Raw genomic sequence first — 24,738 nt, forward strand, 5'->3', positions numbered from 1 at the left:
TCCCTCTCTCGTATTTCTCCTAAGTCTATGTGGAAACCTGGAAGTGAATGAGTCTGAAAGAAGTCTTGAATGGGTTAAAAAACAATACACTAAACAACCTATCGGTAGGGATGACTAAGAATCACATTTATAACAAGATGCTAAATCTCTCATACTCTTTGTAACCACAAAGTGCAATACAATGCAAGCCCTCATTATTAACAAGGCATATAAAGTATCTGTTTATGGAAATAACACATACATAGTCGTGAAAAATTCTGCTTTTATAGGCTAAGAAATATAATATATGCCAATGGAACTATATATTTGAATGGCTAAAAGATATTGGTAAGAATGCTTCCAAATCCTTTTTTTTAATAAAGGCACAATTAATAAGAGAAATTATTTTAATATATCTTGGAGAATACAGCAATGCTTTCTTTTCCCTAAATTCTATGGAAATAAGTTTTGGGAGTAGAGGAGAATCTTTCTGTGGTAGCTTTGACTAATCATCTCGTTACCTGCCCAACTGCTTTGTCTCTTTCCAAGGAGGTAAGCATTTTCTGCCTCAGTAAAATATGGTGCCTGTCATGCAACACCCTTATAGTTGGCTCATATGATGCATAATGTAACTTCAACCTACGAAAAATAAAAGGCCAATTGCATTTTAAAGGGCAATTGAGTTAAATCAGTGATTTCCATCTAAATAGGTTTTTTTTGTTTTTTTTTTTTGCACAGGATCACAAATAAACTATACAAAGGTCACCACACAAGAGATAGCAAGTGTTATTTTGCATGCAACCTCTCCCAGGCAGTATGGAAAAAAGCACATTAGTCATGAGGTAACTAGTTCTATATTTCCTACCAAAATCTTTTGCTATGTTTGACTACATTTTAAGGTATATGTCTGCTGTTTGTTGCAATAGAGAGAAAAAAAACCCTGTATTTTCCATTCAGCTCAGAAATTAGTTTCAAAAAGAATATAAAATATAGACAACTGGAGAAAAAAATTCTATCTATGCTGAAACAAACTATAAAACTGCATGAAAACTATAAAATAAAATTAAGTTCCCCCATATATTGAACTAAAATAGCTTAAAAAGGAATACTGATAAAATTAAACTAAATATGAAAATAATCTGCTATATTACATTGTAGAATTTTTTAAATTTAGCATAGGATAATAACTTTTAAAATGTCAATATATATTAGAAAGTTGATAAGAAAGAAACCAAAATGTAGTTTTCCTGGGATAAATTAAGTTGAGAGTATATTCAATGTATATTTTCCTTGAAAATCTGGTAAAATTAAATTTATTTTTACATTGAATAATTTCCTCATTGAATTTTTGCTGTTGATAGTTTTCTTCCATTTAGGAAACTCAAAAAGTTGAAATTCATTTCAGACTATTTCCTTCCCAATTTCTAGAGTTGACAGGGGAACTAAGAGGTTAAGAGAATTGCCCTGGGTCACACAGTGATTGTTTAAAAGGTAGGACTTGAACTCAGTTTTTCCTGATTCCATTAAATGTGGTTGCTTCTCTCTTGACCTTTATTATTCCTAAAAAGCTTTAATGTTACATATTTGTTTTTCTACTGAAATACCCTCCAAAATCAATTAGGGATTGTAAAATTCAGTTGGAGTTCTTACTATTCAAAGAGATGCTTCCATTTAAAGAATCATTTCCTAATTTGTTTGCTTTGCAAGTTCCAATTTTTGCCTGCTGATAATTTTTAAAGTGACTATAATTGTATAAATGACATAATCATTTTCTATTAGTAGAAAAATAGGTTTCAACATTGGTAAGCTTGTATCATTTTTGAGCTTCTTCAACAATTTACAATTAATCATTTTTTTAAAGATTATGAAAACATAAAAGTTTGCCACATTGGACAGACCTATATACTGATTTAGAGAAAAAAAAAAACTCTCCACATATCAGCTGAGGTAGAATGTGGTACCTAAATAGTTGAACTTCAAAGTGGCCTAACAGATATATCAGCAGGTTTCCCTAATGCTCAAACCACTGGTCAATCAGGTTGGTCAAGGAAATGACCCTAGTCCCTGCAGTAAGTTTCCCTCCCAAAAGACTCAAACTAGACAAAAGTCTCAGTTCTTTTTCCATGGCAGGGTTCTATACTGCTTTATTACTATATTAATGGGGGCCACATCTCTTTCAACATTAAATAAAACAGTTTTAAAATTTGTAAAGCCTTTAACATACATTATTTTATTTGAGCCTTACAACTCTGTGAACAAGTATTACTAATAATGGGCATTATTAATGCTATTAAAGAGAAGGAAACAGCTTTAGAGAATCTATGTGATTTGTCTCTCATCACTATCTAATTAAGTTCCAGAAGCAAAATATAAACCCAGGTTATCCTGTCTTCAGTTCTAGCCTTCTAGTCACCACATTGGGCAGCAAGGTGGCACAGTATCTGGAGTTCTGGGCCTGGACTCAGGAAGACCTAAGTTCAAATGCAGCCTCAGACATTTATTAGCTAAGAGAGCCTGAGCAAGGCAATTGGCCCTGTTTGCCTCAGTTTTCTCATCTTCAAAATAATCTGGAGAAGAAAATGATAAACCAGTCTAGTATCCCAGTACAAAAAAAAAAAAAACAAATGAGGCCATGAAAAATTGGACATGACTGAAACAACTAAACAACAACAAACATCCACTCTATCACATTAGGCAATGAATTGTGAACTATACGCCCACAGAAATATTGATTCTTCTGAACTGATGACATAATTCTTTAAAGACCAAATATCCTAGCAAAGAAGGAACATTCAAGTCTGAATGCAGATTGAAGCATATTGTCCATCACTTTATTTTCTCCATGAATTTTTCTCTAGTAGAAACAATATGCATCTTTTTTTTTGTCAATATGACAAACATGTGAATGGGTATTGTAGATAACACATGCTCAACCTATATCATATTACCTGCCTCCTTGGGGATGGGGAAGAGTTGAAAGGGAGGAGAAAACAGATCACAAAATGTCAGAAAACAATTACTAAAAATTATATCTATATGTACTTGGGAAAAAATAAAAATTAAATTAAAAAAGACTAATCACCTTGCAACTGTGAGCTGATAGTCCTATTACTTGTACTAAGCTTCTCTATCTTGGGAGTTGGCACTGGCAGTGAAACAAGTGGGAGTTAAAACTGTTTTTTTTTAATTTAAAAAAAAAATTATAACAAACCTTTTCCCTTGTTCCAAAAACCTCCCTTGTAAAAAAAAAAGAAATCTGCATCTATAATTCACCACTCTGCTGAGAAATAACAATCTTGGAATTAAATCCAATGTTTTTTTTCTCAGATTTCATTCTCCTTGATCTGTCTTCAACTTTTGGTAGTATGGATTGCCCCTTCCCAGATATTCTCTCTTCCCTTGGCTTTGGTGACACTAGTCTTCCTTCATCTCCTTCTGTGACCAATCCTTTTTTTCTTCTTTGTTTTTATTAATCCATATTAGGCAAACACCAATTATCATGAACATTCCCATGTGAAAAGTAGACAGAATATAACATGTGAAATCTTGCCTCTATTTCAGCTTGCTCTTTTAAAGTATATATTAAATTTACCATGTTTTAAAACTATCCAGCTTGACCATATCTCTCTCCATTCTCTTCTCTGTTTTTAAGTTCTTCAATGACTCTTTGTTTCTTTTCCATTTTTGCTATTATTACCATTCAATGTCCTCTCTCTCACAAATCTCAAAACTTTTTTAATCCTCCATTGTGAATAAGTATAGTCAAGAAAAACGAATCCATACCTTGACCCTGTACAAAAATATTTCTCACCCTACATTTTGCATCCATCACCTGTCAGGAGATGAGTAGATCATCAGCCTTTGGATTGTTCATTGCTTTGATCACAGTCCTCATGGCTTTCAAAGCTGTTTTAACAGTGCTACAGTTTTATTATTACAAAAATTGTTCCCAGGGTCCTATTCATTTTATTCTCTATCACTTCATACTAGTGTTCCCATGTTTCCCTATAATCATCCATTTTGTTCTTTCTCATAATGCAATAATATTCCATTAATTTATTGAGTCACTCTCCACTCGATGGGCACCCTTTATATTCCAATTCTTTGCTATAGCAAGAGGTGGTGTTAAAAATATCTTTGTACATATGGGTCCTACTCCTTTGTCACTGATCTCCTTAATGTATGAGCTTAGTAGTGGTATCACTCATATATTTACTCTCCTATCCATAAATCTGATAGGTAATATATTCCTTGTTTTTCTAATTTATTTATTATTGTCTTTTTTGTCATGTACTTATTTTATCTCATTTTAGTGACTGGTATAAGATATTGGTCTTACCTTGTTTCTGCCAAACTACTTCCCAGTCCTCTCAATAATTTTTATTAATTAGTGATTTCTTTTCTCAAAAACCTAAAGCTATACTTTTGTCAAATAAAAGATTACCATAATATTTTACTACTATTTGTTGTATGTCTATCCTGTTCCACTGACTACCTTTCTATTTCTTTGCAAGTGGGAAATAGTTTTGATTATTATTGCTTTATAATACACTTTAAAATCTGGTACTGCTAGACTTCTTCCCTTTACATGTTTTTTTTCTTTTTGTATTCTTGATTTTTTGGTTCTTCTAAATGAATTTTATTTTATCTAGCTCATTAAATATTAATTAGGTAATTTAATTGGGATGACATTAAATAAGTAGCAGGATTGTCATTTTAATTATGTTGGCTTTGCCCATTCCATTCATAAACAATTACTATTTCTCCAATTATTTATACCTGACTTCATGTAAAAAATGTTTTTAATTATATTCCTGTTGTTCCTGGGCTTGCCTTGGCACTGTTCATATATTTTGAGCATTTATCAACTATGGCATGGATCTTATTGTGAAAAATTTAGCTCAGTTCCCTATATTTTTGAGAAATCAGGCCTTTATCAGATAAATTTGCTGTAAAATTTTCCACATTTTCCTGCTTTCTTTCTAATTTTGGCTGCATTGGTTTTCTTTGACATTTTTTTGCTTCATATAATCAAAATTATTAATTTTATTTCCAGTGATCTTCTCTCCCTTTCTCTTGTTAAGTCATAAATTTTTATCCATAAATCTGAAAGGCAAATTTTTCCATACTCCCTTAGACCTTTTATGTCTAAATCAATACCCATTTAATCCTTATCTTGTGAAATCTTAATATATGTCTAGTTTTTGCCAATCTGCTTTCCCATTTCCCTAGTAATTTTTGTAAACGAACGAGTTCTTGGAAGTTCCCTGTATGTGCTGTAAGCAGAGAAAAAGGCAGAGTTCTGAAGATGAAGAAGAGATCTCGAAAGAAACAATGAAACATGGCTTCTTGCCCAGAGCTGATTCAAGACCTCCAGGAAGAGCTCATCTGCTCCTTCTACAGAGAATTCCTTTTAAATCCAATATCCAGGACACCAACCTAATTCTTATTCCATTATGAAATTTTGATTGAGGCCTGAAGAGGGAAAGTCCTAGCTTCACTTTGGGGCTCAAATACTTCCTAGATGTGTGACTGGGCAAATCACTTAACCTTTGCCTATCCCTTACCATTCTTCTGCTTTGGAAACAATGCTAAATATCAATTCTAAGGAGGAAGGCTAAAGGTTAAAAAAAGAAAAAAAAAGAAACTAATACTATCCTTTACCAATTCTATAGATTATCCATTCAATGCATATCATATTCCAAATAAAGGTTATTCTTTATAAATGCTTATTTTTTCTCTTTTGAATGATTATAGATCTTATTTAAGAGGCTGTGCAAAGTTCTAGAATTTGATAATAATGTTCCAAAGCCTGATGTGATCCACAAATAGTAGGCTCTAGAGGACTTCATTTTCCATAGAGTATCCCTCTTCCCTCTGGTCTCAGTGTTGGACATCTTCCAAAATGGTCTTGAGTACTTTCAGAAAACATACATCTTCATATTATCTGCTTTACATTATATAAACAGAGAGTTATTGAATAAAAGTATCTCTGTGATTAGATGTTCTATGGTCTCTTGTATGAGTTTAATATATACATGGGAGGCAGCTTGCTGAAGGTAGGCTTTTAAAGAAATACTTTACCATAAAGAATCAGATGAGTTTTTAGCTTGTTTTTTGATATGAAGAAACAATGTTCCATATTAGAAAACTGTACTCTGCTCTTTGCAGATTATAAATTTATAATCTGTTGGGGGAATATTATTTACACAATCTTTCCTTTTCCTTTTTATGACTTTAGCAAGTTATCTCTTATTAATAATAAGTATGTAGCTTATTCTTATAAAGACTTTATAGATACAGGAAAACAGGTATGTAAGGCAGTAGCCATTAATACTACAGTCTTTTTGAGATGTCTTTTAGAGTTTCCAAGCATTTGAAATCCTCCTCTCTTTCAGATATTTTGGCAATCCTGTCCATAAATCTATCCCTGTCTCTCCACCAAACCTGAGGTGCAGATCATCAATTGGTTGCTGAATATTTCAAAGTGAATATTCTAGACACCTTAATTCAATGTCTAAAATCGAATTCATCTGAACTCACTGTCATCAAAATGATATATTTGCAAAGTGTTGAGCATACTACTTAGCACATAGTAGGTATCTAATAAATATGTATTCCCTTCCCCTTCCCTTTCTCTTCCCTAATTCTATTGAAGGCACTTTTAATCTTCCACTTTCTCAAATTCCAAATCCTCAATTTCCTTCATTCCACATATTCGCCAATCAATTGCTAAATTTTGTCATTTCTTTCTTTACTTCCTCTCTTGTATCTGATGCCTTCTCTAAGTTCACATAGCTACCAGCTCAGTTCAGGCTTTCATCATCTCTTACCAAAATTAACAAACTGCCTCCTAATCTGTCTATCTCAAGCCTCACTATAATCCAAGCAATCCTACCTAGACCTACCAAAGCTGTTGTGATTGTTGTTCAGTCATTGGTATTTCCTTCTCTAGCTCATTTTATAGATGAGGAAATAAGGCAAATTGGGTTAAGTGACTTACCCAGAGTCACATAGCTAGTAACTATCTGAGTCCAATTTAAACTCAGGAAAAGGTCTTTCTGATCCCATTTTACCCACTGTGCCACCTAGCTGTCCTGAACCTATCTTTGACCAATGAAGTAATTTTCCTTAAATGTATATCTGACATTTAACTCCACTACTCTACAAAATACTGTGGCTTTCTATTTTCTCTATGATAAAATATATCTTTTGATTATTTTCTAAATCCCTATACAAACTGAATCTCAAACTATCTTTCTAGTCTTACTTACTCTGAGATCCAAACCAATTGACCTATATGGTCCTCACTGTTATATTTGAAAATTAAGGAAAACTGAAAGACAGTGACCTGAGAATGACCAATACTAGCAGTGTAGGAATATAGTTAGGGATAAGACTGGTTTCTAGGGTTAGTTGCAAGAAGCGAATTTTGATATAAGCCCTGGGAAGGATTCTGGGTAAAAAAGGAATTGTGGAAGTCTAAAACTGAAAATAACTGAAGTTCTTTTCCTTCTTGGATATCATCTGAGCTGGAAGTGGGTTTTGACTCTTTGCCTACATTTCCATCAAGTTGAAGGAGGAGTTTTGCTCTAAGAGATTCTCCCTGGATATCCAGGATTTCATGGAGAAATATTTGGCATCTAGGTAAAGGGTTTATTTGGAGAAAACCAAATTTCCCTGAGCCCAAAGATCATCTGCCAGTGGTCCAGCTGCCAGAATTCCTCTTGGCTAAGATAATCCAAAGCTTTCCATCTACAACTATGGGTTATTTAGTACAGTAGTCAAACCCAAGGTTTTTCCCTTTCTTTATTAATTACTGGTGGGAAGATTAGGTTAAGTCATATGTTGGGAAAGGGTTTTAGGCAGGACAGGGAGCTATAGACAGGGCCCAGAGAAGAAAAAGAAGGCTCCCCTTAAGCAGGGGACTTAGCAATTGGGTGGAGGTAGTTTGAAGAGTTAGGGTCATACCCACCAGTTTCCCTTATTTCTTTTATTAAAATAAACTTTATTTCCATAAGCCAAAGGTTTGATGCTAAACTGGCCTTGAGGAGTTCCTAGGTGGACTGTAACATCTAACATCCCTCTAGGACCATTCCTCATTATATCGGTAACCAATAAAATGGGTCAAAGGTCTCTCTGAAAGACCAAAGATCATTGTGAGGTAAGGCTCACTAACTTTAACATAGTTTTAGGGAGTAAAGAGTTGAGTAGGTGGAAAAGACAATATGATTAGATTCAGGATAGACAGAATCATAGAGGTGGAGATAACATGTCTGATTATTTTAAAGCAAGTTGGCTAGCACCCACAGGGAGTGAGTAACTAAGAAATATTGTTTTATGGGACCCATCTGCATCTTGTAATCTTTGCAAAGGGTTCAAAACTACAAGACTTTCTGTCTCCTTTGAAGACATTAAACAAAGATAGGCAAGGATAGACTACATATCTTTGAAGTAATATAGAAGAGGAACAATTACAGAATAGAATCAATTGGAAAATGATACAGAAACAATTTAATTTCTTCATCCTACAGGATGCTCCATTTTCTATGTCTGGGCCTTTACAATGGCCCATACCTGGAATGTACTTCTCCTTATATCTGCTTCAAAGAGTCTTATCCTTTTGATTCACTCAGGCCTGAAACTTTCCTGATCCTATCAACTACTAGTGCTCTCCATCCCAGACTATTTTGTATTTAACCAGTCAGTATGTATTTGTCCTTATTCACTTTATATGTATACCCAATATATGGCATGTGACATACTATCACCCTTATTAGATTATAAATTTCTTTTAAGTGAAGATTCTATATTTATACCACTCCCAGTGCCTAACATAGTTATATATCTATCTATATTTATATAGATATATATGGCCTCTCACATAGATCTCCTTCATAAACACTTGATCTAATTCAACTTTAAAAATAATATTTGTATATTTTAATGCTATTTCAACTAGTAGGTATAGGCACTGGATAACTTAAGACTCCACCTAAATTTACTGTCATTGATAGAAAAATCAAATTATCAAAAAAATATTAAACATCTTTTCCATTCTTGCCTATCTTAAATAAGCATTCTATTTTTTAAAACAAATTTGTCTATACCAATAGTGACCTTTGTCCTTAACTGTCCAATGATGTCACAGTCTTAAAGATTAGGAGTGATAATCATGATCTAGATTCAACAGTCATTTAATTAATTCAACAAACACCCTTTAAGGCATTTGAAACTCTTAGCTGTCCCTTTTAATATCCCTCTACTCATCTAGGTTCCAAAACAGGAAATCTTGTGGAATTTTGTTTTCTTTTTGCATAATAATTCCACTGTTCTGTGTACATACACATATTATGGAAAATGTTTTATCTTTTTATTTCATGGAAAAGATGGCAATCTTTTTCAGTACAGTCAAAGACCCTCCTTTATTCCTCACAACGCAGCATATTCTCCTCCTCTCTTCTGACCACATAAGAGAAGATATCCCTACTTCTCCCTATTACCAATTCCTAATTTAAGAATATTCCTTCCCAATATCTCCAGAACCTTGCTAAAATGATCATCCTTTACCTCTAGTTTCTATACCAGTTTTCCCTTTATGCCAACTCTTTCCCATCTTAGTATGAAACTATTCAGGTCACTGTGATTCTAAAAATCAACAACAAAAAATCCTTGATTATCCAGCTATTAGCCTTAACTTTCTCTAATTTACTATCAAATTTCTTGGGAAAAGTATTTACATACTATCTCTCACCATAAGAAATGACAAATGGGGTGATTGCGAAAAAAAAAAAAACATATGAAGTGATGCAAAGTGAAGTGACAGAGCCAAAACACTGTACACAGTAATAGCAATAAAGTACAATGATCAACTGTGAATATCTTAACTATTTATTAGTGAAGCAAGGATCCAGGACAACTCCAAGAAATTCATGATAAAAATATGATTCACAAGTATAGAAGACAGAGTCTTAATGAATTTTTAAGTATACCATTCTTCACTTCCTCCATGTATTTTTCCCTAGTGTAAACAACATGTATCTTCTTTCATAATATGATAGACATGGAAATATACATTGTAAGACAACACATGTACTATATATATATATATATATATAACATATATATAGAGAGATAATATTACCTGCCCTCTTAAGGAGGAAGGAGGATTGGGATGGATAGAGAGAACATAGATTTCAAAAATCAGAAAAAAATTATTAAAAATTAAATAGACATATAATTTGGAAAAATGAGAATTAATTTTTTAAAGTATTTATCTGCAAAGGCTCCCACTTCTTACTATCTAATCTCTGATTTCTACTCCTGCCACTCCATATAAACTTCTATATTAGAGATAATCAGAGACCTCCAAATCATCAAATAAAACATTGATAACTACCACCTCATCCTCCTCACCCCTTCTTTTATGGCTACTTTCACTTTCCTTAGCTCCAAAGACATCACATTTTTCTGGCTTTCCTTTTATTTCTCACTGATTCTTATTTGTTTTGTTTATTGCTTCCTCATTTTCTTCCCAACATCTTGAAGTATTTTTTCAGTGGTTTTCTTCTTATGTCTCTCTCTATAACCTCTCCCTAGGCAATCTCACTTAACTATTAACTCTACATAGATGACACTCAGGTCTAAAGCTCCACCCATGACCTCTGTCTTAGATTCTAACCTAGCCTTTGGTCACTCAAGAAATTACAAATCTTTAGGAAAGAAAAGTAGAGGTAATCTAAACAGACTCTGGATTTTATGGAAGAAGAAAATGAGTGATAGAGAGGTACAAAGACTGATCTGTTGCCCTACAGGCAGTTCTTAGGTTACAGAACTAAGATTAACATTCAGCAATATTGTATTTCCAACATCATTATGCTGCCTCTATTTTTCTACAACATATAAATTCCATCTAAACAAGCCAGAGGAAGTTTGCCTTTGCAATCTCTATCCAATCCAGACCATTCTCATTTTGGAATACAGACCCTTCTCTCTAACACCATCCCGGGCCAGGCCTCATTTTCTTATGGCCTGATGCTGGCTCACCTCCCTTCCCATTTCCCCCCACTCCAGTCTGCCCTCCACTCAATCACCAAAGTCACTCTCCTAAATCACAGGTTCAACCATGTCACTGCCCTCCCACACACTCAGTAGTTCCCCATCATCTCCAGGATCAAATATAAAATCCTGTTTTGCATTCATTCATAACTGGTCTCCCTCTTACCTTTTCCAGTTTTCTTATACTTTTTAACAGTTCCACATACTCTGACCATTATAGTCACACTTGCCTCTTGATGTTCCGCAAAGATATCCTTTTTACTAGCTCTCCCAAGGCTGTAACGTTCTCCCTCCTCATCTCCATCAGCTGGATAGAGGGACTTTCTATAAATTCTAGCTAAAATTCAAACTTTTCCCAATTCTCTCCCTTTTTAAATTTATTATACTAAATGTGACAAGCCCTCCGTACCAGAGATACTGGGCAGCTCTCCAGCCACCGACCCCCACCTGACACCCACCTCTCACTTGTGACTCCCAGTAGCTGGTAGCATGCGGCAGCGGCCACACCCCATGCAACGGCTTCAACAGGCTGGCTAAACCTTGTGAGGGTAGCTATCGGATCGTTGTAGACCCCTGGTGAACCAAGGCTTTGCTCACCCAGCATGTGAAGATTGCTTCGGCGGAACAGGCGGAAGAAACCAACAAGAAGGTTCAACAGCTGAGATGGCAATGCAGCAAAGCACTGTGGAGTGCTTAGGGCATGTTGGAGCACAAAAGACAACATGGCCATCCAATGCAGCTGAGGAAGTCTCCAGGTGTAATGACTTTTCGTGCCAATGGACCCAGGTTTCCAATGCCGAGAGAGTGGGACTGTCTCTGTGCATCGACTTTTCCACTTAAATCTCCTTCACCACAGGTGTCTTTGTGCACACTCATCTATTATAGATGAAAACGCACAAAGACAATCATCATCCTCAGTTACCAAGAGACTACTACTATACTATACTATACTAAATGTATAATCAATAATATATTGCTTTCTGGAGGAAGAGAATGTCAAGAGTGCAGAAGAGAATTTAGAACTCATTTTTTTAAATGGTCATTAAAATTATGTGTAATTGGAAATTAATCAAAAAATTAAAACATATAAAAATAATTTTAAGATATTTCTGTCAGTGATACTATCATTCTTCTAATCTCTCAGTATCAAAATATGGCTATGATTATGATTCTTCTTACTCTACTTCACATCCAATCAGTTACCAAGTTCTATGAATTCTACCTTTGTGGTATTTCTCATGACTTCTGTCTCCTCTATTCCTAGAGTGGCAACCCCAATTAGTACCTTGTGGGACTAATGAAATCACTTCCTCAAAAGTTTTCCTGTATTTAGTTCCACACCTACAATTAATCCTTCAAAAAATGGAAAACCAACCTTCTTGACACACAGGTATGTATGGTTATATTAGTCCTATATCTCAATATCTTCAGGGTTTACATCTGCCTTACTGTCAATACTTTAAGAAATTTCATCAGTATGAATACTCTTTCCAATAATATAAATCACACATTTGCAAATCACTACATTGTTTTGTGTTTTTCTATACTTTGCTATAGTTCATCTTAAATTGTCCTTTACTTCCTTTATTCTTGGGTTTCTTCCATGTCACTTCTTCAACTAGACTATGAGCTTCACATAAAGACAAGAATGGACATTACTATTTCTTCTAAGTTATTTGGATTCAATTAAGAAGTAATCTGCCTGTTCATTATTAAATATTTTATAATTCTAAATTTTCTATTTTTCCTCATTTATGTTTTTTCAATCTTTTTGAAGGTACTGAAATAAGATAAAATATGTATTAAGAATATTTGAAAATGTGTGATCATTCACTATGGTTTTAAGATGTCTATAACTTTCAAGTGAGCTTTGACAAGGTAAACTGAAAATATTATCTGAAGACTGGATGTAATGAATGAATAACTGATTGTTTTCCCTTTCCCAATTTAATATCTACTAAAAATCTTCTAGGAAACTTTTAGGGGATAAAATTCCAAGGATACCAAGTACCAGAGTTAGTTTCTAGAAGTCATTTTTAGTTTTGTTACCAACAAAAAAATTAATGATCAATATACCCAAGAATAAACTTCAATGTGGTTCCTAATATTGACATTCTTAATGATTAGTGATTAAAGGCATAGTGAAGAATGGGTCAGACTACCAGCATTCAAATTCATGCTCAGATGTTTCCTAGCTTTGTAAACTAGAAAAATTCATTTAAGTTCTCTAAAGCTCTGGTTCCTCATCTACAAAATGGAAATGATAGTACTCTCTTAACAAGGTGGTTATGAGGAGGATTCAGTAACATATTTCAAGTAAGTTCTTTTCAATAATTTAAGTATTAGATAAATGTTACTATTATTATTGCTAGTATCATTATATGTTCCAAAATGCCTCTCATAATTAGTGCCACAGAGTAAGTGCAAATGGCATGGGTAAAGAAATTCAAGAACCCTCATATGATACTTGTATATGCCTTTGTCCTGGGATATTCATGCCAAGGAGAAAGTATCTGGTGCTATTACACTTTTTTCTTCCATAGATGTGAATGTTTTGACATCCAAACTGCTTTAACATATCTAATACAATGAAAAACAGTATGGAGAAAACTGGTTTCTAATGACTAGTAAACCTGTTTTATGTTTACAAGTACATTCATAAACCACTTCTGCCTAGCAACTGATGAGTATATGATGTACAAGCATATGTCTTTTAAAAGTTTGTTGGAATAAAAACATCTAAAATTTTAAATGTTATGTAAATGTGAACTATTATAATTTTATACTTAGTAAAAGTTCTAATAAAATAGTAGCTAATTATATTGTGTATTTTATGTATATATTCAGTGTCTTCCACAGAGTCTTACTATAGTGTCTTATTATGGCAAAAAGACAACTCTGTATTCACAAAGGTTTTGCCAAGTGAAGCAAATTTCTAACATGCTCTTCTGTGCTAGAGAGATCATAAGCAAGGTCCTAAGAAGAGATGTCAACTGCTGTCTATACCAGACAAGCTAAATATACATCAGTTTATTACTACTAGGCTGATGACCAGGTGGCAAATTATTTTGTAATAGTAACCCATTAAAGAAAGAAAAATACAAAATGGTCCTTAGTCTCCTTTGTTTCTACAGCAAGTAGTGCCAGAGTAGCAAAAAAAGAGGACAATGGATTTGAAGAATCATATTTTATATTATCTATAAACATTAACTTAACTGTTTGTACTTTAAATTTTGGATCCTTTTTGAATTACCAATATAATAATGGGGAACATGATCTTGTTCTTGCTAAAAATAAAAACCACAGGCAACCAAAGGCAAAAGGAGGCTCTGGCTAAATGAAAAAACAAGTCAAAAATTCCCTTTAGACAAGCAAAAGGAGCTGGTACATAAGGATTTGTCATGCCTCCAAAGGCAACAAGAAGGATATCAGATATTTGATCATTTTGTATTTTAGTACTTACAATAAATATTTGCAAAAAGATCACCATGAAAATAAGTAAAGCTTAATTGAGCAAAAGCAGAACTCTCCTAAACTCTCACAACATTCCCCACCAAACAATTTTAAAACAGTACCTCAAATCAAATTTTGTAGTGGCAGAGCTCCAAATGGTCAGGGTGAGATGTTTTTTTCCAGGCTAAGATAATTAAGGAGATTGGTGAGAGAGGTGTTTGATATTGGGATGAAGGCCAGCCTGGAGTTCATCTGGCAGTGGCACAAGTAGTAAGCCACATAGGTGGCCAAAAGAGTGTCATCAATATTAGCTTTAGGAGATCTCAGCTCAAAGATGGTAAGGGGGTAGACAACTGGTCAGAAAGAGATTATAGGGGACCCTTGCCAGCACTTGGTACAACTGCCATGTATAAGTAACTCTACTAACTCTGGGTCACAGTTCTATTGTGGATAATAATGCCTGTGGTCACAAGGTAGGTAGGTTCTTTGGTCACAATTACAGGGCAGAAAAAAAGCATTAGCACTTGTAGCTACCAGAGAACAGAGACCCTTACCAGATAAACACCAAAGAGCAGAATATAGGGAGCAGTAACTACACTTCTTTCTGGATCATGCAACCTTGTGTGCTGAAAACTTGCAGATCCCCAGAACTAATTCTAAAAACAGCAGCACAAAAAAGCATGAATCTTGGGACACTAACTCTCCACCCCCTGGCATGGAAAGACCATCTTTAACATTGGCCAGAAAAATAAGCAAACAATAAAAAAAATGACCATAAAAAGCTACTATCATGGCAGGGAAGACAAAAACATAAACTCAAGGTAAGATAACAATGTGAAAATTGCTAAAATAAAACTAAAGACAACTGCTAATTGGATATAAGCCCAATAAGCATTTCTGAAAGTTAAAAAGGTAAGAATGGTAGAGAAAAATGTGAAAAGAAATGAGAATGACGCAAGAAAATTATGAAAAGAGAATTAATAGCTTGGTAAAACAGGCACAAAAATACTGAAGAACACATCTTGAAAATCAGAACTGTCTTGATAGTAAAAGAGGCTCAAAAATTCACTGCTTAGAAAGCAGGAAGTAAAATAGGACAGGAGGTATAAAAATTCACTGAAGAAAAGAACTTTTTTAAAAAAAGAATTCACTAAATGGTAAAAGAGGTACAAAAGCTTACTAAAGAAATCTATAAAATTAGATTTATCTATAAAATTAGAATTGGGAACATGGAAGACAATGACTTCATGTAACACCAAGAAACAATAAAAACAAAGTCAAAAGAATGAAAAAAAAAAGAAAATGTGAAATATATCTGAAAAATAACTAACCTGGAAAATAGATTGAAGAACTAAGGGCCATGATCAAAAACAAAAAAACAAAAACCAAAAAAAAAAATACTCTTACACATCATCTTTCAAGAAAGTATCAAGGAACTATTCTGTTATCTTAGATCCAAAGAATAAAATAGAAAGTGAAAGAAACCACAGGTCATCTCCTGAAAGAGATCTGAAATTGAAAACTCCCAGGATTATTATAGACAAATTGCAGAGTTCCCAGGAAAAAGGAAAAAAAAAATATTACAAGTATTCAGAGAGAAACCAATCAACTATCATAAAGCCACAGTCAGGATCACACAGTATTTAGCGGCTTATACATAAGGAGTTTGGAATATGTTATTCCAGAAAGTAAAGGAGCTAGGATTACAGCCAAGCATCAAGTAATTATAATCCTTCAGGGGAGAAGAGAATGGATATTTAATGAAATAGAAGGCTTTCAAGCATTCCTAATGAAAAGAATAGAGTGGAACAGAAATTTTGACATGCAAATACACTACTTGAGAGAAGCTTAAAAAGATAAACATGAAAGAAATAAATCATAAGGAACTCAATAAAATTAAATTGTTTACATTTCCATTATAGAAAGTTGATACACAAACTTTATCATTATGAGGGCTATTAAAATAGTTTGCAAAGAGAAAATACATAAAAGTAGATTATGTTGGGATGATCTAAAAAAATGAAAGGATGAGAAAGAGGAATGTACTGGGAGAAAGGGAAAAGTAGAATGGGAAAATTTTTATCACGTAAAAGAAGCACCCAAGGAAGAGTTGTTACAATGAAGGGAGAATGAGAGGGGGAAGGGTGAAAGACTTAACTACTTTCATCCATACCAGCATCCAACATAATTCCAAAGACTTCATGATGAAAAAAATGCTATCCATGTCCAGAGAAGATAGCTAATGAACTAAAGCAAATTAAAGTATAATTTTTCTCTATTTTTCTTACCTTTTTGTGATTGTGGCTAATATAAAAATATGGTTTGCATGATTTCACATGTATAATTGATATCATATTGCTTGCCTTTTGAAGAGAATTTGAAACTTAAAAAATAATGTTAAAATGAATATGTTTAAAGCTTTACTGTCAATATCTTTTGCAAAGAATGAAAAAAGCTCACAAGTTGAACAAATTCTATTTTCTTATGATTTGTTCTCTGCATATTCTACAATCCAGTGACAATGGCCTTCTTGCTATTCTTCACACAAGACACTCCATCTTCTGATTCTTTGCCTTTTCACTGACTCTCCCTCATGCCTATAATACTATCTTTCCTTATACCCACATCTTGGCTTCCCTGAATTCCTTCAAGACTCAGGTTAAATAACACTGTCTTTAAGAGGTCCAAATATCCACCACACACACACACCACCACCACCACCACCACCACTACCACCCTCTTGTTTTCCCTCTGAAATCATCTTCTATTTAATTGTTTACATCTCATACATTTAGTTGTTTGCAGGTTTTCTTCCTGAATAAAATCTGAGCTTCTTGAGGCTAAGGACTATATTATTGATTTTCACTGTCTTCCAAATGGTTAATATTATGCCTGGCAAATAGTAAATACTTAATAAATACTTGTTGATTAGTTGTTGGTTGCACAAGGAATCAGGAATGCAGCAAAAAAAAAAGAAAATATAGTTTAAAGACTGATTATAAAGACTGATATTCATTAAAGACTGAGAAAAGCCAAAAATTTTACATTATACAGGCATCTCAATATCCATGCATAATCAATGTTCCTTCATGAAATGAATCAGTAGCAGTGGAAATGATAAAGCAGCAAACTGCAACGATAGAAAATGAAAATTATTATAGTTAACACATAAGAAACGACTCCTTACTAATGTGGTAGTTATTCCTAAATAAGATGGCTAAGTATATTCAAAAAATCAAATTATTAAAGAAAATCTCTAAATGAATATGAGGAAAAATACAGCATGCAATGAAAACAACACTCATCTCACCCATTTAAACAAGTTATTGATTCCATCAAATGGTAAATGAATGGAGGGTATTGACACCACCTATTATAACAATTTCCTATAGATATTTAGCCAAAGGAAACCAATTGCTAGAATGTGCCCAACAGAGTCTAAAAACCTCTTAGTCAATAAGCATTTAACTTTCTTGGCAAATAGAAAGCTACATCAGCCAAAGGCAACAATGGTTTAGCGTACAAACTTGTCAATGAAGGGAAGAAAGTGACAAGTTAGGGGAAGCTGCTTAATAAAACAGAAATACAAAAGATGAAAAAATAGGAATTTGGCAAGAGATCCAAATAAGTAAAATCATTTGGAGAACTTTTAACAATGAAATTAAAAGGATTAAAAACTGATAAAAGAATGAAAAGATCAGTAATGAGTTTTTACAACAAAATTTTTTTTAACATCAAGAATAGAAAGGATATCATTTTTGGACTCTAGTATCACAATTCTGAGGCAAACAAGTATGGGGGAAACAGCTCAGCTAGTATAAAAAGGGGCTGAACAATGAGTCCATGCTTAGGAGAAGACAACAAAGTACTTCTAAAAGCAAGCTCACACATCTTCACACTTATCCCAGAAGCATGTCAATACAACTTCCCTTGAAGTAGGCTCCCTAGACTCTTTTACCTGGGAAATTGAATTAACAATAGGTCTGGGCTCACTGGTGTGTCTCTTCCCACACAAAACCAGGTATAAATGGAAGAGTTTAATGCTATAGGGAAAACAATCTTGAGGATACATCAAAGTAACTAAAGGTAGAGGAAGATATAAAAGGGAAAGATACAGAAGGTAATAGGCAAGTTCTTTAAAGTAACATTTCATAGTTGGCCACATCTTTACCATCAGAAAACTGGCTGAAAAAAAAAAACCCATAATATAAGATCGTAGTGTCCTTATTATTTAAATTTCTTTAAAATATTTTTCCTCGGAAAAGATTTTTCTCATTTATGGTAAATTATACAATAATCACTAAAAGGAAAAGCAACAAAAATAATCTCAGTTAATGACCCTCTGATTATTATTATCAGTGAAGATAAAACAGTGAAATAAAGGGCCATAAAAAAGTGTCTGAAACTGTAAAGGAGGAGATTCAGTATAAGTCAAAGAAGATCTTCCTATAGCTAGGAATAATTTCAGGTTACTCTATTTGTAGATAACATGCTGATAACAACAATCCCTTCAGGATCAAAAATAATTTAAATCCTTTGCTTGGCCCTCAAAGCTTCCCTGGCCCTTTCCAATCTTTTTTTTTTTTAATCCTGCTGCCTCCCCATATAGTCTATAATCCAGTGATACTGGTCTGTTTACTATTTCTTTCACAAGAAACTATCTCAAACACAACTTCAAATATTTTCAATGTCTGCTTCATATGCCTGGGATGTTCTTTCTTCATCTATGTTTCCTTCACATCTAAATTATTGCCTTTTATAAGAAGCTTTTCCAGATTCATACTTGATGCTAATGTCTTTCCTCTGTCAATTATCTCCAATTTAGTCTATAGCTTGTTTTTACACCTTCGTTTACAGGTTGTCTTGCCAACTGAACTGTGAGCTTCTTGAGAGCAAGGATTGTCTTTTGCTTTTCTTTGTTTATATTCCTGGCACTGAAGATGCCTAGCACATATTAGAATGTCCTAATAAAAACTAGTTGAGTTAGAACACTGCAAAAGTTCTTGGATATGACCAACCTGACCAATCTGAGTCTGTGTAAAAAAAACATATGAAAAATAACTGATATAGTTATACTTACAGCCTACAGAGTTTGGCATAAAGGCAATACAAGAACAAGTAGTTTAGTCCAGAATTGAACAGAAGTAGAAAACAACGCCATTTCCTTTTGGAACTTCTTTTAGCTGGTGATGGTGTAGGAACATGAATGATAAAACTATCTGAAATGTGATGTTAAAAGATCATACAAAGAACAACAGACAGGTATGGACAGGCTGCAACACAGTTTCAAGAAGAAATTACCAAAAAAAAGATTGTGCAGAAGATATCACCAAATTAATCTGCACTCAGAAAAGGAAAGTCTTTGCTTGATGAGTTTCCTTGCCATGTCAAAAGTGCTCAAAGGTGACTTCCAGCATATTCAGTGAACTTCCTATAAAAACTTTTGGGAAAGCATAGATAAGAGTTGAAGAGATAGGCATAAATGGGATATGATCTGTTTCACCAAGGAAAGGTAAACTATACCGTAAATCACATATCAATTGTCATATGCATTGTAGGTTTACTTTGTATTCAATTTTTTACACATATTTTGTGGTCAAATTATTTTAATAACAAAGTATTAAAAATTAAACAAATATTGAATGACTATTTTGGTTATATATAAAATAATCAGGTTATAAATATAATAAGGAATATAACTTTTAATTTTAAGGAGATTATAGTTTAATAAGGTAGAGAAAACAGATAAGTAATATGATCAAATTTGGAGAGATAGAATGACAAGGGCCCTGGATGTTAATCCTGACTCTGAAACTCACTAGCTATGTGTGGTCATAGGAAACAATATCTGAGTATCTATTCCTTATCTATAAAATGGAGACAACAAAATTTAGTATACTTATGTCATACACCATGAGATTCAATCCAATCCAATCCAATTCAATTCAACTTGAAGTATTTAATAACCAGTTATTACTATATAAGACACCGGAAACTAAAAATATACAAATCAAACTTTTGACTTCAAGAAATTTATGTTCTCCTATAGGATCATAATACAGATATATATGAAACACAATACATATATATATATATACACATATATATATATATATATATATACATACACATATATCATACTTCAGATGAATTCAGAAAAGGTTATATAGCACTCATGATTTCAGACAAGGTTTTGATAAAAATAGACATGACAGAAAATAGCAGAGAAACTGAATTAGGCTTAAAATCATCAGATAAAATAATATCAATAGTATATACATATGTATGTGGATAAGATGACAGCTAGCATTTATATAGAACTTTAAGGTTTACAAAGTACTTAGCAATCAATATCTCATTCTATTATATCCATATATAATAGCATATCAAACAGGACAAGATTTCAATATTTAAAGGATAAAAGAATCAAATTGAAGGGGGAAACAAATGACAAAACTTTAATGTATCCATTCACTTTTAGACCTAAACAAATACAATACAAATATAAACAAGAAAGAAGTAAGTCAATAGAACTTTAGAAATTTTTGAGATAATAGATCTCTGGTGAATACTGAATGAGAATAAATGGGAGTTCATTCATTTCTCAAATATATATGGCATCTTTATATAAACTAACCATGTATTAGGACAAAATTCCTCAAACAAATACAGAGAAAAAATAAACATATTATTTACTAATCAAAATGCAATAAAAATTATATTCAATCAAGATCCTTTGTAAAAAGAAAAAATTAGAGATTAACTTAATCTGTAAAACTGAAAGGTTAATTTAGAAACAATAAAAGAAATTAATAAAAGAAAATGAAAATGGTATCAAGAAATAAATATTATAGAAAGAATGCCACTAAATCAACAATAAAGGGAAATTTCATGTATCTAAACAAAACAAAGGAAGAACAACTCAATCAACTAGGCAAAAAACTAAAAAAACCTAAAAAAAAAAAACAGATAACTGTGGAAAGGAAAACAAGACTGACAGGTTGGGGGGGGGGGAAGGGGCAACTAGGAGTGGCAGTTGGGTCTTGTGACTAGCATTTCCTTCCTGCCGGATTTTACTTCCTTCCTGGTGTTGGAGGAAGGAGGAGCTCATTCAGCCCAGTCTGGTGTGGTGTGCCTCTTCTTGGTTCAGCCCTAAGATTCAGGTCCAATCACTTCTGAAGGTCAGAACTGTTCTTGTTTGCTTTCTGTCTACTGCTAAGATTCTGAATTAGACAAAGCGAGGACTGATTTAGAGTAAACGGGAGTGGGAGAAACCATCTGCCAACCTCTGGGACCTGGCCTCAGCTCTGTAGCGAAGGAAAAAACTCCAATCCCAACTGGTTATTAAATTTTATATTATTTAAATTCACAGTCAGATAAGTGGACTATCTTTTCTGTGCATAGAGGAAGCTGAACATCAGTCATTCAATGACAAACAGACCTTATCGGACCCCTGCTGCTTCCTCTCAGCAGGGGGCATCTCTCTCCTTTGCTTCACCAAGCAATATTCCCTCTCTCCCCTCAATTCCTCCATACCCTGCTACAACCTCCCATTATCACCCATTTTTCCAATCCCCCCATTCTTTCCCAATAAATATTACAGTTTTTTGCAGAGCCAGTCAGTTTTTCCAACCTATTTTGTCAAGGATTTGGGAAAAAGAAGGCAATTGGAGTTGTCAGAGAAGTTGGGCCTGCATACATTTCAAAAGCCTGTGTGACTGTGAAAAGTAATCATTTTGAGCTCAGTGTTGAGTGCAACTAATCTGCCTAGTGATACTATACCCACAAGAAACCACTCCTGAAAGGAGGCGACTCTTAAAGGGCCAGACTTAAAAACATTTTTTTCTGTTGCAAAAAGACTTTTCAAGATACAAGACGGCAAATAAACCATTACTTTTCATGGGTTATCTAGCCTGGATTGGATATTTCTTTTATATGTTTTACAACTTATTTTTTGTCACGATTCCGGATTATATTTATTTTCTGCTTAGCATCTATGATACTTTGCAATGGCTAAATATAAGTATATATCACTTGATTTCATTCATTCCCACATATGCTGGAGCATTATTCTTCTTAACCCAATTATACTATGCCCTAAAATAAAAGGTCTGCATCTAATTTATGGAAAAAAAGCAAAAGATAATGAAATGGCTGTGATGATTTTAGCCATGAAGGAGGAGATGATACAACTAAAGCAAATGATGAAGCAACTGACTGAAGAGATATAATGTGGCAAAGGTATTAACACACAACATAACATACCTAAAAATAACAATGTAGATAGAAAATACAGATGGGGCTGAAGGTGGAATACCAATATTGCCACTAAGAGATAAAACAAGCCTACAACCAGATAGTGGCATAATTCATATTAAAACACATAAACCATTTATAACAGCTGACCTTGAAAGTCTGAAAAACCAGATGCCTTCCTGGTTTTCAGAACAGATGAGATATTTAAAAGAATTTAAAAGAGCAATTGGGCTTTATGATTCAGATTTCCAGGACACTGAAATTCTCCTCTAAGAATTATTTTCAAAAAGGGAAAAACTACAATTCATTGATGAAACTAGAAACAATCTGAATTTAACATCATAGCCAGAGATTAGAAACAACAAGGAAAAGCTGAAATGGACAGCTAAGACTTTGAACTTTGTAAATTTGTTTAATAGCTACAAGAGAAATGAAACAAAGAAAAAAAGCTGAAATGGACTGTTAAGACTTTGAACTTTGTAAATTTGTTTATATAATAAGAGGACAGGTGGAAAACGAAACTTATATGTAAGACTGAGTGTGTTGAAATAATAAAACAAAAGTAATTTCACATACTAGGGGAATAGCATGCATCACTATATAACTTGGAAGAAAGAAGAGCTCTATCAGTCAACATGAGAAGTAGAAATCTGAAGAAACTTGATAAGTATTAAATCAACACAACACTATTCGACACAAAACACAAAATCACAAACTGACATATTTAGAGATTTTGTTTATGTAAACAAATGTCTGAAATTGTATTTATGCAAAATGTAAATATGTATATAGTTAGTTCTATAAGGTCTTAGGCAAATAGAAAGATCAATAAATATTTCTATTTAACTGACACAATGATGTGGAACAATGTATATTGTTGTATTATATGTAAATAATTTCTATAAATAATGTATTCTTTTTAGTTAACTTAGAGTAAGTAGTATTAGCACTAATATTCAAAATTCTTGAAATAGTTTTGTTCAACATTTATTGTACTGAATTTATTGTAAAACCCAAAACTACCCTTACCCAAATTTTCCTGGTAAGAATTCCTTAGAGTAGATTTATCAAATTGGTAACTATAACATAAATAATTGACCGGTCACAACAAAAAAAAAGGGGGAACAATTGTGTAAAGGAAAACAAGACTGACAATCTGTGGGGGAAGGGGGAACTAGGAGTGGCAGTTGGGTCTTGTGACTAGCACTTTCTTCCTGCCGGATTTTACTTCCTTCCTGGTGTTGGAGGAGGGAGGAGCTCAATCAGCTCATTCTGGTGTAGTGTGCTTCTTTTTGGTTCAGCCCTAAGATTCAGGTCCAATCACTTCTGAAGGTCAGAACTGTCCTTGTTTGCTTTCTGTCTACTGCTAAGATTCTGAATTAGACAAAGCGAGGACTGATATAGAGTAGACGAGAGTGGGAGAAACCCTCCGCCAGCCTCTGGGACCTGGCCTCAGCTCTGTAGCGATGGAAAATACTCCAATCCCAACTGGTTATTAAACTTTATATTATTTGAATTCACAGTCAGATAAGTGGACTATCTTTTCTGTGCATAGAGGAAGCTGAACATCAGTCATTCAATGACAAACAGACCTTATGGGACCTGCATCTCTCTCCTTTGCCTCACCAAGCAATATTCCCTCTCTCCCCTCAACTCCTCCATACCCTGCTACAACCTCCCATTATCACCCATTTTCCCATTCCACCCATCCTTTCCCAATAAATATTACATAACAAACATGCACTAAATTTCAAAGAAATTCTGAAAATTAAGAAGAGATTAAAATCTAAGAAAAAATCATTAAATTGATAGATCTAGGAATTTTTAACACATATAATAGATAACACACTACCAATTCATTTCAAAATGGAGCTCACATTAAAAATTGAAAAAAGATTGACAAGACTAAAAGAGGAAATGGGGAAAGTATTAAAGACTATTTTGTCTGGTCATATGTCAAACAAAATTACTTACATATAGCAGAAAAATATT

General features: G+C 33.6%; 1 protein-coding gene across 4 annotated transcripts in view; it reads right to left on the reverse strand.

The window, feature by feature from the left end:
* SPAG16 (sperm associated antigen 16) overlaps positions 1 to 24,738 on the reverse strand; it is a 1,430,359-nt gene that overhangs the window by 1,333,982 nt on the left and 71,639 nt on the right. For all 4 annotated transcript variants that reach the window (XM_007501789.3, XM_056807933.1, XM_016425102.2 and 1 more), the window contains one exon: positions 501 to 618. In XM_007501789.3, the coding sequence (XP_007501851.1) occupies positions 501 to 618 (118 nt within the window). The remainder of the gene's footprint in view (positions 1 to 500; positions 619 to 24,738) is intronic.

This window comes from Monodelphis domestica, chromosome 8 (genome assembly GCF_027887165.1).
Source record: "Monodelphis domestica isolate mMonDom1 chromosome 8, mMonDom1.pri, whole genome shotgun sequence".
NCBI lineage: Eukaryota > Metazoa > Chordata > Mammalia > Didelphimorphia > Didelphidae > Monodelphis > Monodelphis domestica.